The sequence below is a fragment of the Protopterus annectens genome, chromosome 8.part0, assembly GCF_019279795.1.
Source record: "Protopterus annectens isolate FY-2018-M chromosome 8.part0, PAN1.0, whole genome shotgun sequence".
Lineage (NCBI taxonomy): Eukaryota > Metazoa > Chordata > Ceratodontiformes > Protopteridae > Protopterus > Protopterus annectens.
Window position 1 is genome coordinate 784,816,793 of NC_056741.1, and position 14,599 is coordinate 784,831,391.

General features: G+C 39.6%; 1 protein-coding gene across 1 annotated transcript in view; it reads left to right on the plus strand.

Moving 5' to 3' along the window:
- The window catches only part of ASPM (assembly factor for spindle microtubules), a 2,279,206-nt gene that overhangs the window by 21,494 nt on the left and 2,243,113 nt on the right, over nt 1–14,599 (plus strand). The window contains exon 3 of the mRNA XM_044080257.1: nt 12,932–14,468. Within this exon, the coding sequence (XP_043936192.1) occupies nt 12,932–14,468 (1,537 nt within the window). The remainder of the gene's footprint in view (nt 1–12,931; nt 14,469–14,599) is intronic.

A 14,599-nucleotide genomic window follows, 5' to 3' on the forward strand; every position in this document is an offset into this window, starting at 1 on the left:
AAGACTTAAGTGAGAGCTAACAACAACAAGAGAGATAAATGATGAAAACACATTTTGGCATGTGTACAAACAAGGATATATTCATAGTTAGATTTTAAGTTAGCCAACAAGAAGGGTTATTTGTAGCCATTTGTTATGAATTTGCAATGGGTACTGCAGTGCTATTTAAACTGTTTTATTAGACTATACTGTTAATTCGGGTCCATGTTAACTCCTCAAACTCTTAAAAAAGCGAACGATTTATTGAACCCATGTAAGCGAAAGCTCACAATTTCGAATGCTTAGAACAGCGTTTTTTTTTCTTAAGGAAAAAAAAATCGCTGTTCCACAAAAAAAAAAAAAAAAAAAAAAAAAAAAATTTAAATATTACATAAAGTGGGGGGTGGGTGGGGGGGGGAGTGCTTCGCCTCCCAGACCTTCCCTACTTAACTATACCAACTCCGAGATCTCACTACAGTCACGAAAACGGCAAAGTAACAGAAGCAGCCAAGAGATTCTTTCCCAGGGAAAAAATTCGCTTATATGCCGTTTCGCTATTTTTCCTTTTCATGCTTTCAAGTTTGATCAAGACACATTCGAAAGAATGCAGCTTCGGGCATTTAATAGGAACCCGTTAATTCAGAAATTAAGCAGTTACCTTTTTTAGAGCTGTGGCCTAAAAATAGAAGTTATGTACTTAGTATAATGAAAGATTGCTGTTACTGCATTTAAATTGGTACCTAGTGCTTTCGTTGGTATTTAGCCACTGTGCTGTTCCAACCTGTTTTAATTAGATTTTGCTAGTTAGCATATTATGAGCACCTATGCTGTTACTGTATTGTGTGGAAACTAAGTGATTTTACTATGATTTTATGTTCTGCCACCATGTTGCTCAGTTCTTTTGGAATGCGTTACTAAGTAGCAACAAATAGCTGGAAAAAGTGTACTGGCAATGAATTACTCTGCATTCTGTGAAATTAAGGTGAGAATAGACTGAATTTCATATTACTGAATAGGTTGACTTTCTTATTAATTATCACTGCTTGTTCCTTAACTAATTTATTTAAGTTCTTCGTAGCTAGACTACTTAAATTGTGGTATTTCCTTGCCTCAGTCATTTCCACTTAGTTACTACACCTACTCCCTTTTCTGGCTTCATATTACCATCTCTCTCTCTCTCTCCTTACAGTCCCTTAAACCTATTCAAAGGTGCAAAAAAAAAAAAAAACTTAAGCAACTGCCTGCATACAAGAACTCTGAGAGCGGAACCTCGTACAAACAAGTAAAAGCCACTGCAAATTCTACTTTTATCAACAGACTGTGAGCAGTGTAGGTCTATTATAATCTTCTCTCTGTGATACTACTACTGATTCTTCTGTGCACACTACTGGAACCTCCTCTTTTTCCTCCCATTTACTGTAACAAATATATGCATTTTTCCAAAGCGTTGCATTTATTTTATAGTCTTTTATTTTATTCATCGTGTATACCGCATTTATTTTATATTCTTATAATGTATTCTCCTGTTTGTTGTAACAAATGTATACAGTTTCCAAAAGCTTTACATTTATTTTATATTCTACTTCCCTGATGGCTCTACTAAATCTACTTTTGAATTCACACAGATAAACGGACACCTTTACGTACTGACTTGGGCTAGCTGGTTTATTGCTTTTCTCTTCTCACAGCTTTTTCCTAGTCCTGGTCCATAGCACCCCCCCCTTTCTTGTTCTCCTAACATAATTTTAGTGCAAGTTTCCTAGCCTTGTCAGACCTGTTTTCTCACAGCTTTCTCCAAGTCTTGGCTTTTAGTCCCCCTGTTCTCTCAGTCTCCTAACATAATCTTATTGTAAGCTTCCCAGCCCTGTCATTTCTGTCTATTCCCTCCTTATAGTTTACTTATTCCTCCTCTGATCTGCGGTGCCATCTTTAAATACTAAAAACCTCTGCTGGACTGCACTCTCTTTCTGTCTGTCCCACGGGCATCCCTCAGTAGTGTGCACTTACTGCATGTCCCTTTCTAAAACCCCTGGCACAACTACATTATTTTCCTACTTCTCAGTGAACTGCAACTCCCCATTGATTCATTAATAATAAAAACAAACAGAAAGGTAACATTCAAACGAAAACAATAGGCTGCTGTATTTCTGTAGTTGCTAACCTTCTCACTGATTGTTTTCTGTTTGGCGACTGCTACTCCTCCCCTGGCCCATCTCCAACATCAATCTCACCAAACCCTCCACTCAGCCCACAAACAAAAGTCCATTCGCCTTACAACACTTAATGTACAAAGCCAAAAAAACAAAATCCCTAACCTCCATGCCTAGCTCTCCCATAACCACCCCGACATTACTGCCATTTCTGAAACCTTGCTGAAAACCTATATAAAAGATAACAAAATCCTACCACCAGGTTTCCAAATCATTTGCAACGACAGAGCCCACAAAAAAAGGAGGTGGAGTAGCAATAATCTACCCCACCTCCCATACCATAACTCCCCTACTCCATAAAATACCAACCTTTGGCAACGCTGAAATTATAATAGATTTGCTAAAATAAACAACCACAAGTCCATATTTATCGCTGCCTTCTACATTCCCCTTGGTGATATCAAAACTCTTGAAAACATCCTGTCCTGGTTCTCCTCCATTATAAAAAATGAAACCTATATACTCGGTGAAACCAACATCAACTGGAATACTATTAACTCTGAATCCCCGTTCCGCACAATCAACCTGTACAACTTCTACTAATACAATCTTCAACCAGACCAAATAAAGATGGTACCTCTGGTACCATCATTGACTGGATCCTAACAACTTACCCAAACCTGATCACCAAAACTGGAACATTACCTGATCCTCTCAGCGATCACCTACCAACCTTCGCCGACCATCTCCCATCTCCACTGCATAAACAACACTACATCCAAACCCACAGCCTCTCCTCTTTCAACTCTCTAACTTTCTCCGAATGCTTAAAGCATACTTGACTGGTCCCCTCTAAAACCCTTCCTTCAGATGATGCCATTCCCACTTTAACCACTCATTCCTAACCCTTCTCAATCAGCAAGCCCCCCCTCGAACCAAACCCATCAAAGCCAATCCCTGCCCATGGTTATCAAAAGGTACTAAACTAGCCTTGCACCAAAGGGAGAAAAAATGGAAACAATATCAAAAACATAAAAACCCTAACACCCTCTTAAAGTATAAGAGACTATGAAACTCTGCAAAAAAACTAATAATTAAAGACTGCAAAGCCCAGTACTCCAAACTCCAGTCCTTGCTCTCAACAAATCCCCAAAAAGTCTGGGACTCCATCTCATCCATGCTCCATCCTGGAAACAAAGAAAACCCCCCGCCCAGACCCCAACCTCTCCAACCTTGAAACAGCCAGCCAGTTCAACTCATTCTTCATAGACTGCATAGCTAAACTCTGTCTCCTTCCCACCCCCCTCCTCCACCATCACCCCCTCCTGCCCCAGCCACCACCCCAATTAACCTTCCTCCACTTCCTTCTGCCTCAAGCCCATCCCCACAAGCACTATAAAAAGACTTCTCAAACTCGAACCCTGTCGCAATGCACCTGACAACCTTCCACCCACCGTCCTCAAACAATCTGCAGACAGCATTGCCTATCTCATCTCTATTCTTATAAATAGATCCATACAAAAATCATACGCCCCTTCTATCTGGCGCTATGCTTACATCATCCCCCTCTACAAAGATGGGAAAATACTGGTGCCACCAACTTCAGGCCTATTGCCTTCCTCTCCCCTCTTTCTGAAATGCTAGAGAAAACAATACAAGCACAACTCATGGCACACCTAACACTAAACAATCTCCTGTCCCCTACCCAACACAGCTTCCACCCTGGCCACAGCACCATTACTGCTCTTCTTTCCTTTCTTGAAGCCATAAACTTCGAACACGATTCCGGCAAGTTCGTATCCACACTATTCCTAGATCCATCTCACACACCCTACTTATATCCCAACTCTCCACCCCTCTCCCACCACCATCGCCCGGTTTTCTAGCTACTTGTCCAGCTGCCAACAAGCTGTCCATTGGAAAACTTCAACCTCTCCCTTCCTTCCCACACCTACAGGTGTCCCACAAGGTTCTGTTCTTGGCCCTCTTCTATTCAACCTATTCATTAACAACTTTCACCAATCCATCCCAGACTCCTCTATCATCCAATATGCAGATGACTCAACAATTATCTGCTCAGCCTTCTCCCCTTCCGAGCTCCTAGCAAAAACCCAACTAGCCTTCTCCAAAACAGAAACCTGGATGCAGTCTAACCACCTGGCACTAAATGCAAATAAAACCAAACTAATGTTTTTTACCCTACCAAAAACTCCATTGACAAATCCACATTTACCTTACAGAGCCAAAACAACACCCTCTTTGAAATTGTTCCCAATACCAAGCTTCTTGGCATCATTATTGACGAAGAACTAAAATTTGACACCCACATCCACTCCACAATCAAGAAAATCCACCATAAGTTAGGTCTCCTCTACAGGCACAACCGCTTCCTAAGCCTCTCTATCCATTAAACTCTTGCATCCACCTTCCTACTCCCCTCCCTTATGTAATGTGCTCCTCTTTCTACCAATCTCCATCTTGACCTTCGGTCCAAACCCGATTCCTGCTACCACAAGATCTTCAAATTTGCACTCAGTTAAAAAAAACTCATCCCATCACTGCCACTCCCTCCTCACCCTCAACTGACTTATACTACCCAACTACCTCAGTTACCTACAACTCACCATTGCCCACAAGCTCATCTTTAAACCTGCCAACTGCCCAGCTCTCGCTACTTCCTTAAAACCTTACATTCCCAACCACTCACTCAGATCCAAAAACCAAAATCTCCTTCAGGTCCAGAAACCTGCACAACCTTCTGGCCATCTACTGCTGTCCCACTCCATAGCTATACAGTGGTACTCTCTCCCAAAACACCTACGCTACCTACCTAACCATACAGGTTTCTAATCTGAGCTATTCTCTCATCTTTTTTCCAAATGGGAATGCCCTTGCCACGCTCCAACTTAACCCTTCCCTCATTCCACCTTGCATTGACTCATCCAACTACCTTTTCTATTACTTTATGCCACCCAAAACATTCCCTTCCCTACTAAAAACTAAATTTATCTCTAATATCTATTGTTCTATACTCTCCAATCTCAAATATACTATTACCCTTTCCGTGCATATTTCCTAACCTACTAATGGCTAGTAGCTATATATTTTGAAATGTTAAACCTACAACTGAGTTTATAATCTTTTCATTTTTGTAACATTGTGACAAGCCAATTGCAAATATCATGGACCTTATCTGTAAATGTTTAATTACATGTGAAATGTAACTTGCAATTATTGTGGAGCTTTTCTTCCTGGGCCTCCACTGAAAATGGGCTCTTGGCCCAGTGGACTTCCCCGGTCATCAAACTTAAATAAATAAATAAAATTGTATTACTCCTAGTCCAGCCAATTCATTTAGTGGAATATTTACGATTAGGTGCCTGTGATTCTGCAGATTATCCCTTTACCAAACACTCAAGCTCCTTCCCTACTCCCATCATGCATCTATGCCCTACATTTCCTTAGAAAGTGATTGCTGCTTTATCTCCAAAGAGGGAACCAGTGGGGGTCTATGAGGATGGCAGTGAGAGTGAGATAGGACTGGCTTCAGAATAAATCTAGTAGATCATCAAGACAGAGGGAATGTGACAAGCTGGTAGGGGAATGGAGGGCAGGTTGTCAAAGTGGATTGGATCAGGATGATAAATGTCCAATATTATGGCAAGCAGGTAACTTCAGTATCTTACATTATCCATTTTTGCCCACTTAAAATTATGGTAGAATCGTGACAGGATACCCTTGAGAAAGGCATTCCCATAGGAGGATCTAGATCTGGACGTGACGTCCAGTTTAAAATGTTTAATGAAGGTGTGCAATATAGCCCACGTAGTTGCTGCGCAAATAATTGATTAAAGAATTTTTAAATAAGTCTGTGGAAGTTGCCATGGAAAAAGTGAAATAGGGCTTTGGTTTTGGCACAAGCTTTTGTTTTTGGATTGGTATGCAAATGTTTCAGTCTAGATTCCATCTAGACAGGGTTATTTTGGATACTTTTTGCCCCATATTAGTGGCTGCATAGGAAGCAAGCAGTTGGCTGTACTTACTGATTAGTTTTGCTTAATGCAACTAGAAGTGCAACTGACTAAATATCCAAGGTGTGCAGCAAGTACTCTCTTTTGCTGAAATAGTTGGGATGGGGGGGGGGGAGACTGGAAGGTGTAGAATGTGGCTCAGAGAAAACCTTGGCCATAAAGGACAAATTTGTTCAGAATGATGTCCTTCTTTGTGAAGGATCAAATATGGAGGAGATGGTGTGGAACTCTGAAATCCTAGCAAGGAGTGACAGATACCAGAAACAAGGTCATCCAAGAAATTTTTATGTCCGCAAAAGACAATGGCTAGATTGGAGTAATGGGTTAAAATCTCCAACACAGTGTTTAGGTCCCACAGATGACTGGGGTGTTTAATATCGGGGATGGAGGAGAAAGGTGCCTTTAAGGAATGTTTGCAACCGAGCTGCCAGAAGAGGAAGAAATGTTGGAAAAGTTGGGGATGGTGATCATCTTGATCTTTAATGGGAGAATCTGAGACAAGTGAAAGTGTAAAAACCAAGGTAACTTGAGTGGAGAATGGGTCCATGCCCTGATAAGAAACCCAGACAGAAAATGTTTTCCATTTTCTCTTTGAGTTTGCATGTGGATTTTTTCTGTGAAGGCAGAGAGAATTTGGGTTACTCTGTTGGAACAGACTGGGTTCCATGGCCATCACTGGGAATGGAGAAACTGTGCAGCTATTTTCAGGAACTGAATGTCCAGGTGAGGCTTACCTGATAGGTGTGAAGGAGATCCAGGTATGGATTCAGAAGCCAGAGCTGCTACTGAAGAGGAAGCCATAGCAAGGGGAACTAAAACTACCTTGACCAAAAGCATTGCTATGAGAATTACTGAGTCCATTCGGAGAGAGAGAGAGACTTTCTGATGGAACTTCACCATTAAGGGAAAGAGGAGGAATGGCATAGCAAAATCTAAGTGGCCACTGACGGGCCAGAGCACTCCTGTATGATTCTCTCAATGGGGGGATGACGATGAAGTAGCTGCCAGCAAGGCTGGCCCCTGAAGTGAAATATAAGCAGGGCCCCTGATGGGTTCAGGGACCGTTCGTGAGGCACTAGAATCAATGTGCTGAGCCTGTGTTCAAGAAACTCTGTCCATCTCCGCATGTGCAATGCTACAAGAAAGAACGGTAAAGACACTGCCCACTGCCACAATCTGACAGCCTCACAGTATAGTGGCAGAGACTTTGCTTCCTCCTCATCTTGTTGACATACAAGACCCCTGATATAGTCAAGAGTGTAAAGAAATTGCATTCGGTGGAAGAAAATCCCGGGAAATCCTGCACGGACATCTCCAGAACATTTATGTGAAGATTGCCCCTTAGATCGATCCACTTATCTCAAACCATTCTCCAGTCAAAATGTGGATATAGGAGGCATCAATTGTCACTGTGGCTTTTGTAAGGGATGAAGTAAAAGGTTTATTTCGTGGGGTTATGAAGAATCTATTCAACATATGGAATGTTTTTTGTAACTGGGAGAAACTAATGCGAGTATAGTAGAGTCCATTGGCTGAGACCACTGCACACAGAATACACTGTAGAACTCTCATGTGAAATCTTGTGTGATTTACAAGTAGTATAGAAGCCACTATAAGACCAAAGACTCTGGTAGGTCAGACTGGTTATAACTGCGGTTCTAAGTGACAAAAGTCTTTCTTCTGATAGTTTGATATCGCATGACCTTGTATCCAGATGTCTTCCTATGAAGACCAAGGTTTGCCAAGGCTGTAGCGCATATTTTTCGGTTTTCACTAAGATGCCAAAGAACCGACATAAGTGAAGTAAAGTCAATCACTGGCAAACAGAATAGACTCTCCTGCTGGATCATCTAGGAGCCAATTACCTAAATATGCAGATTCTCCCTTTAGTTACAGGTGAGCTGCTACCACCACCTTACATTTGATGAACACCTGTGGGCCTCTGGCGAGACCAAAGAGCAAGGCTTGGAATGGAAAATGACTGGCTCCCAGCTGGAAGCACATTTACCTTCTAGACTTCTTGGCAATGCTTATGTGAAGATAAGTGTCATGAAGGTCTAAGGAGCACACCCAGTTTTTCTGCTATAGGCAGGGAAGGATGGCTTGCACTGTGACCACCTGGAACTCTCTTCTTTACATAATGAGGTAGGCTACATTGGTCTAAAATGGGCCCAATGTCCTTTGACATATTTGGAGATAGAATCGAGAGTAGAGTCCGGTGGGACTTCCTGAATAGCTCTTTTTTTGCAGGTATCAATCTGCCAGTTTTTCTTTCCAAATTTCCAGAATAAAGGAGAGTGTAAATTGCACTTGCTTGATGTTCACAGCCAGCTGCGTTTCTATTTGCATAGAACCAAATCCTTTCTTAAGTTTGATCAACTTTTTATTTCCTTTTCTAAACCCTTCTTGGGAAAACCTCTCTCTAAAGTTACTATTGCTCGATGGATTTCTGAATGCATTTCGTTGGCCTATCGAGCCAAAGGGTCATCTCCACCAGGGCATGTCTGGGCACATTCCACCAGGTCTGTTACAACCTCTGTGGCTTTTTGGTCCAGGGTATCTTTAGACGATATCTGCTCGGCAGCTACCTGGGTGTCATCGCACACTTTTATCTCCCATTATAAATTGGACCTTCTTCCCAGGGGCAGGGCATCCCTTTGGTTCAGCCATGTTCTGGAACATCCTTCCATGAGGACCTTCCAGGGTTTATTGGTAGCTGGGGACTCTGTCCTACAGGTTGAAGACCAAATGAAAACAACAACTTCACATTAAAAAAGTTATATACTTAGCATAACGTTTCATCTGAGTTGTTGCTTTTTGTCTTCAACTGTCCCTCCCTCCTTCCCTCTGCCTTGTGTCTGCTGTGTTGTGGACTGGATGGAAAAGTCATAGCCCTTCTATTCTGTCTAGTCCTTTTCTTGATAAGTTTATGGGTAATGCCAGGTGTATAGGCATATGGTCTAGGTTGGGGTGCTGCTGTTCTGCAAAAAACTCTGAGGGGAGGAGGGAGACGGGCATTATGGGTATTGGAGGAGCTTGGATCCAATGCTGGAGTATGAGGCCGAGTCGGATCCGGGTCCCACAGGTTGAAGACCAATGAAAAACAACTCAGATGGAACGTTATGATAAGTATGTAACTTTTTGCGACCTTTAAAAAAAAATACATAGTTTTAAAGATCTCTTCCAAATGCAGAAGACCATGAAAAGAGCCGTGTTTACGGCATTATTACTGGACAAGCAGGAGACACTTGCATCACTTTAGGTTCCAGCTTTAATTATGCTGGAGTAGCATAGCTAAGTAATTGTGTGCTAGTTATGTAATTGCCAAAGTGTTAAATTAATTTAATAGTTCGGGACCTTTAAATTCTATCTAAAACCTGCGCTAAAAGACTTGTGAAAGTATCAGAAATATACCAGAGAGAGAGAGAAAATCCATTTTGATTGTTGATGCATTACTTTTGCTTGACTTTATTTTACTTTTCATATGCTTTACAAACAAAGCAATTTTTTCTTAAGCTAGCTAATTCCTATTGTTATGACCTAAGGTATTGTTACTGGCCTGCCCAAATAAATACATTCAGTATATTGATAAAGGACCTGCTGAACCATGTCTACAGAAGCTGAAGAGCCACCATTTACCACCCACCACCACCACCACCCTGAAAGACATGACAGATGATTGATGTTTGCAGTTATTATTGCTTCAGTGCATGTACCTGTTTAGCACCAAAGTTCAAAATGTTTCTGAAAATAAAAACTGACAGTAAACTTGTGTGACCTCTAGTGTTTTATCTGCCCATGGCTTGTCTTGAGCCACTGATAATTCCAGCACCAGAATAATCCGGGAAAAATTAATAAGCCCACAGCAGCATTGATTACATTTCTCAAGACTTCATTTTATGCAATCAAAAGGACCTTGTATTCCAGTGTGATTTCCATCTGCCAATCTAGACCTGTGTGCATCCTTGGAGATGGAAGTGTGAAAGCAATCACTGAGTAAAACAACTGCATTTTATTGAGCACTTGAATAAATAGAAAATCTATAGAACTGTATTTTGCATGCAAAGACACAGCTCGTAAATAGTGACTTGTAGATTACAGTAGCAACGCAGGTACCTTTAGGAAATGAATATTGAGCTGTTAGACACTCAACCATATTACCGAGAAAAGTTAAAATCATAAAGAAATTTCTTAATGTGACTTACTCTGACCTTGGTAATTATTTCAAGAGTAGGCATTCTTTTAGTATGGAGCAGTGAAAGCGATATGAAAACTGCAGAATAAAACGATCTACGGTTCTAAAAATTCTGAGACCAATATTATTTAAAATGACAGAAGAGCAGAATTTTTTTGAATAAAAAGTTGAAGAGGTTCTCAGTTTCGTACTGGCTGGTAAAGGTGGGACGCAAGTATTTTTATAACAGAGAGAAATTAAACTTTTGAGTAGCTAAATAATTTTTTTAATTAATATATATAATGCTATAACTGAGTGCTGTATTGATCTATTTATGTTGAAGTACCATGATGACAATTTCTACCTTTGCTTCTAAAAACTGACTTTTGAATTGTAATACATAAACTTGCTTACAACAAACAAAACAAATCATCACTAAAAAATTACAAAAATGCTAAGACTTGCTACAACAGACTGAATAAATGCCAATACTTGCTACATCAGACTAAATAAAATAAAAAGCAAAGTATCATTTAAAAATGTATGTATTGGTGATGACATGCAGGGGGGTTGGAGATGTAGAGGTTAACTTAACTAATGTGCATCTTTTATCTTATTTGTGCAACTACTTTCATCTGCATGATATGTATGTGAAAACTGTGAGTTTCTATTGGACAAATGGCTTTTAAAAGTGCATGAAAGTGCATTTCAGTATACAAGTACTGTATGCATTTAAATGTTTTCCAGAGCATTTCCATAAAAAAAAAAAAAAAAAAAAAACAGAAAAGAAAGTGGGGATACAATGCCATAGAGCATCGGGAATTATCCATTTTTCTAGTATCAAATAACTTTCTCTTTTGTCTGCACTCAAGCTAAAAGCAAACCAGAGGTTGTACTTCATCATATGTTCTAGATTACTATTAGTGGTTTTAGTAATCAGTGGTTTTATAAAACCTGGTTGTTTATATTCTGATTAAGTCTTATACACTGGGAGAAAGCCAATTTAAAATGATTCTTGTGTTTGACTATTGGTGGATTTGTTCTTACTAATTGTTGTAGTGTGCAGTTGCTAGTGATTTGAATATTTTTATGCTGTCAGGTATTTCCTGCTACGAAGATTTGACTTTTTTTGCCAGTCCAAGTTTTATACGGGTTCATACCAGTGTCTATCATTACATAGTTTTGCTAGGGATCAGCATTATCTTATTTCTAAAAGAGACCTGGTCAGATATATAGCTATTCATGTGGTGGGAAAGGATGAACATTATACAGTAGTACTTTACATGACTTTTTTTCTCATCAATCTAATGTAATAGTGTGCATTTCTCCTAGGTGTGTGCTTCTCATTTTGAATATTACTCTGGTGTTTCTTTGGAGAACTCTGATGGTACTGTTATCTGCGAACCTATATGCTTTGGTTACATGTGAAAACAACTGAAAGTGTCGACAGTTCAGGACTGCTTGGATTTGCCAAGTCTGCCATTTATTCGCCTTTAAAATAACTGTTACTTTAGTATAGCTTTTATTCAGCCTCTCTCGTTTGTGGAGGGCTTGTTTTTCCTGAAGACGTAGAGGAGTAATTTGAAATTTCTGTTGTGCAAGTACCTGGCAAATTAGGTGGAATCAAGCATTTGTCTACCACCTAACATAGAGGATTATGAGCATGTCTCCAGTCATAACTGGCATATATTTGAAACATGGATGCCAAGAAAATCAGTTCTCTCTTGTTTCTTGTCTAATGGCAGAATACGAGAGAACATCTCAAAATCTTATTGTATGTTGATTTTTATCCAGCTGTAGTTTTTATTTTTATTTGACTTTAACTGGATATGTTAACACTTTTTTGTGCCTGGCAGGCTTTGTACTAATTGATTTGTTTTTTTTTTATGCTAATAAGTTATTTTGTGTCATTTGTTTAGATATACATGGTGAGTTAACTAAGAACATGACGTCTAGATTACCCCATTTTCCTTTTGGCCTCCGAATTACCTTCATCTTTTGCCTCTTGACTTATGTCAGGGAATCTCTCCTTTCCTGTCATGTCTGACAGTCCTGAGCTTCATTGTAAGGGACAAGAAGGAAAAGACTGTCTCAGTAAAGTTAACATGCTAGAAATCTGGTTATTCCCCCAGAGTTGTGGCATCACTGACATTACTTCACTGGGATTTTTTTTCTTAACTTCCTCCTATGGTATTTGCTGTCTAAAATGGCGCTTGTTTGTACATCCACCTGCCTGTCCCTTTCCTAGCTGGCAAAACCAAAAACATGCCACGATCCATTGTAATTACGTCTGGCTTTTGCCAGAAGTTGGTGAAGTGAAAGAATCTAACTGCTCCCTTCCCCCAGAGATGGGCGTCCTGGCATTAGCCAATCACTTCCCACCATCATTTGGGTTTATAGTTAGGGCTTTTACTGGGTATGACAAGAATCTAGAGCAGTGTATTCTATAAACATGTTATTTTTAATATGATTATTGTAAATGATTTTATAATGTTGAATTTTTAATCATTTAAAGGAAACTGTCTTAAACTTGCAAAGCAGTGTGTTGGTTTTCCCCATGCAATATGATAATGATTTTTATAATCTTAAACTTTCAGAAAAATATAGTGGGAGTCAGAACACGGAAGATTTCAAAAGGTCCAGTTTATTTAAAAACAAGAAAGAATGAATTTCATTTAAATGCTGTGAATAGTACTTTCGATGTTTCTATTAATATGAAGAGCAGCACAGGAAGAAGAGTTAGAAGTCCACTTCAGTCTTGTGAAAACGTATCCATAAAGGAAGGGAACACCTTGACTGCCCATAATTCAAAATATGATCCAAGTGACAGAGTACCAATACTATCAGTCAGTCCATTACAGAAACAAGTTTGTGATGAGACAAGCACACCTCAGTCTCTCTGGAGGTATAAAATGTGCTCTGTTTTTACAAGTACTGAAACTAAGGCATTACATGGATTGAAGTCTAATCTTAACTTTACCGTTGACTTGCAACAAAAACAAGTGGCATCAACTATAAAAAATGAGGGGTCAACTGAACAATGCATAATTGAGGAGAATGAAATTTATGAACCTACTAAAAAGTCCACTCTATTAATGAATCACACACTTTCACCTATAGGTACTCCAGATTCCCAGATCTCTTCCTATACTCCACTTAGCCAAAGAAGAATCTTGAGCCCTGATTCTTTCCTGAATGACAGTTATGTGCCAGATGGCGAGACAGATTTAGCAGTACCTGTTACTGTTTTGTCACCTGATCAGTTTCTTAAAGACACCTTGGTAACTGTACAGCCTGCATCATTACATTGTTCTAAACAGTCTGATATTCTGTCCAAGTCTTCTACTGCAAGCACATCTGTGTCTGATGAATCTTCATCCAAAAGTCATCTTAAATTTGGTGTTGAAAACTCTGAAATCAACAGACCTCCACTTATTCTCTCCAAATCTTCTACTGCAGGCATGTCTGTGTTTGACGTACCTTTAGCCGAAAGACACAATAAATTTGGTGTTGAAGACTCAGTTTGCTTAAAGTCTGAATCAAACAGACCTCCAGTTATTCATGTGGAAAAGGCTGAGCGATTGAGTTCCAGGTTAACTTATTTTGAAAAATCAGATTTACCTTTACAAGGTCTTAAGGGTTCCAAAGAACTTCTCATTCTGAAAAATACTGAAAAGCAGAGGAAACGGCCAGTGCTATCTGCTACAGTTGTTAAAAACAAGGCTGTCAAAAACAATGCGTGCCCTGATATGGAAAGCAAAACAGAAACAAAGACTAAGCCAAGTTCTAGGAAATGTCTTAACCTGATGAATACTGATAACACTGAAAAGAATGCGGTGTATAATAAACTGCCGGAGTGTCATTTCCAGGGACTGCCTATAATTGAATCTAGTGTAAGCTCTAATGATACGCAAAGTTCTTCAGATATAATTTCTAATCTGTGTCAAAAAAATGTATTCCGTAGCAGAAAGAGAAAAAGTGGAGAGCATGCTTTACATGAAAGTGCTAGTTGTAAAATTATGAAAGAGAATAAAAATAAAGTGACTTCTATGGAATTAAAGTCATCTGCTTCTGCAAGATCTGTTTCCTTACCACTGCATGCTATGGACAACTCCTCTAGAAAACAAAGAAATGGTAAGAACGCAATTTTATTTATTTTGTATTTAGCAACTGAAGTAAACACTAGATGGTCCATTATATTAATCAGTGTTACAGTAGCCTTTATGTATATGGGTTATATCTTGCCTAGGATATAACAGCCAACC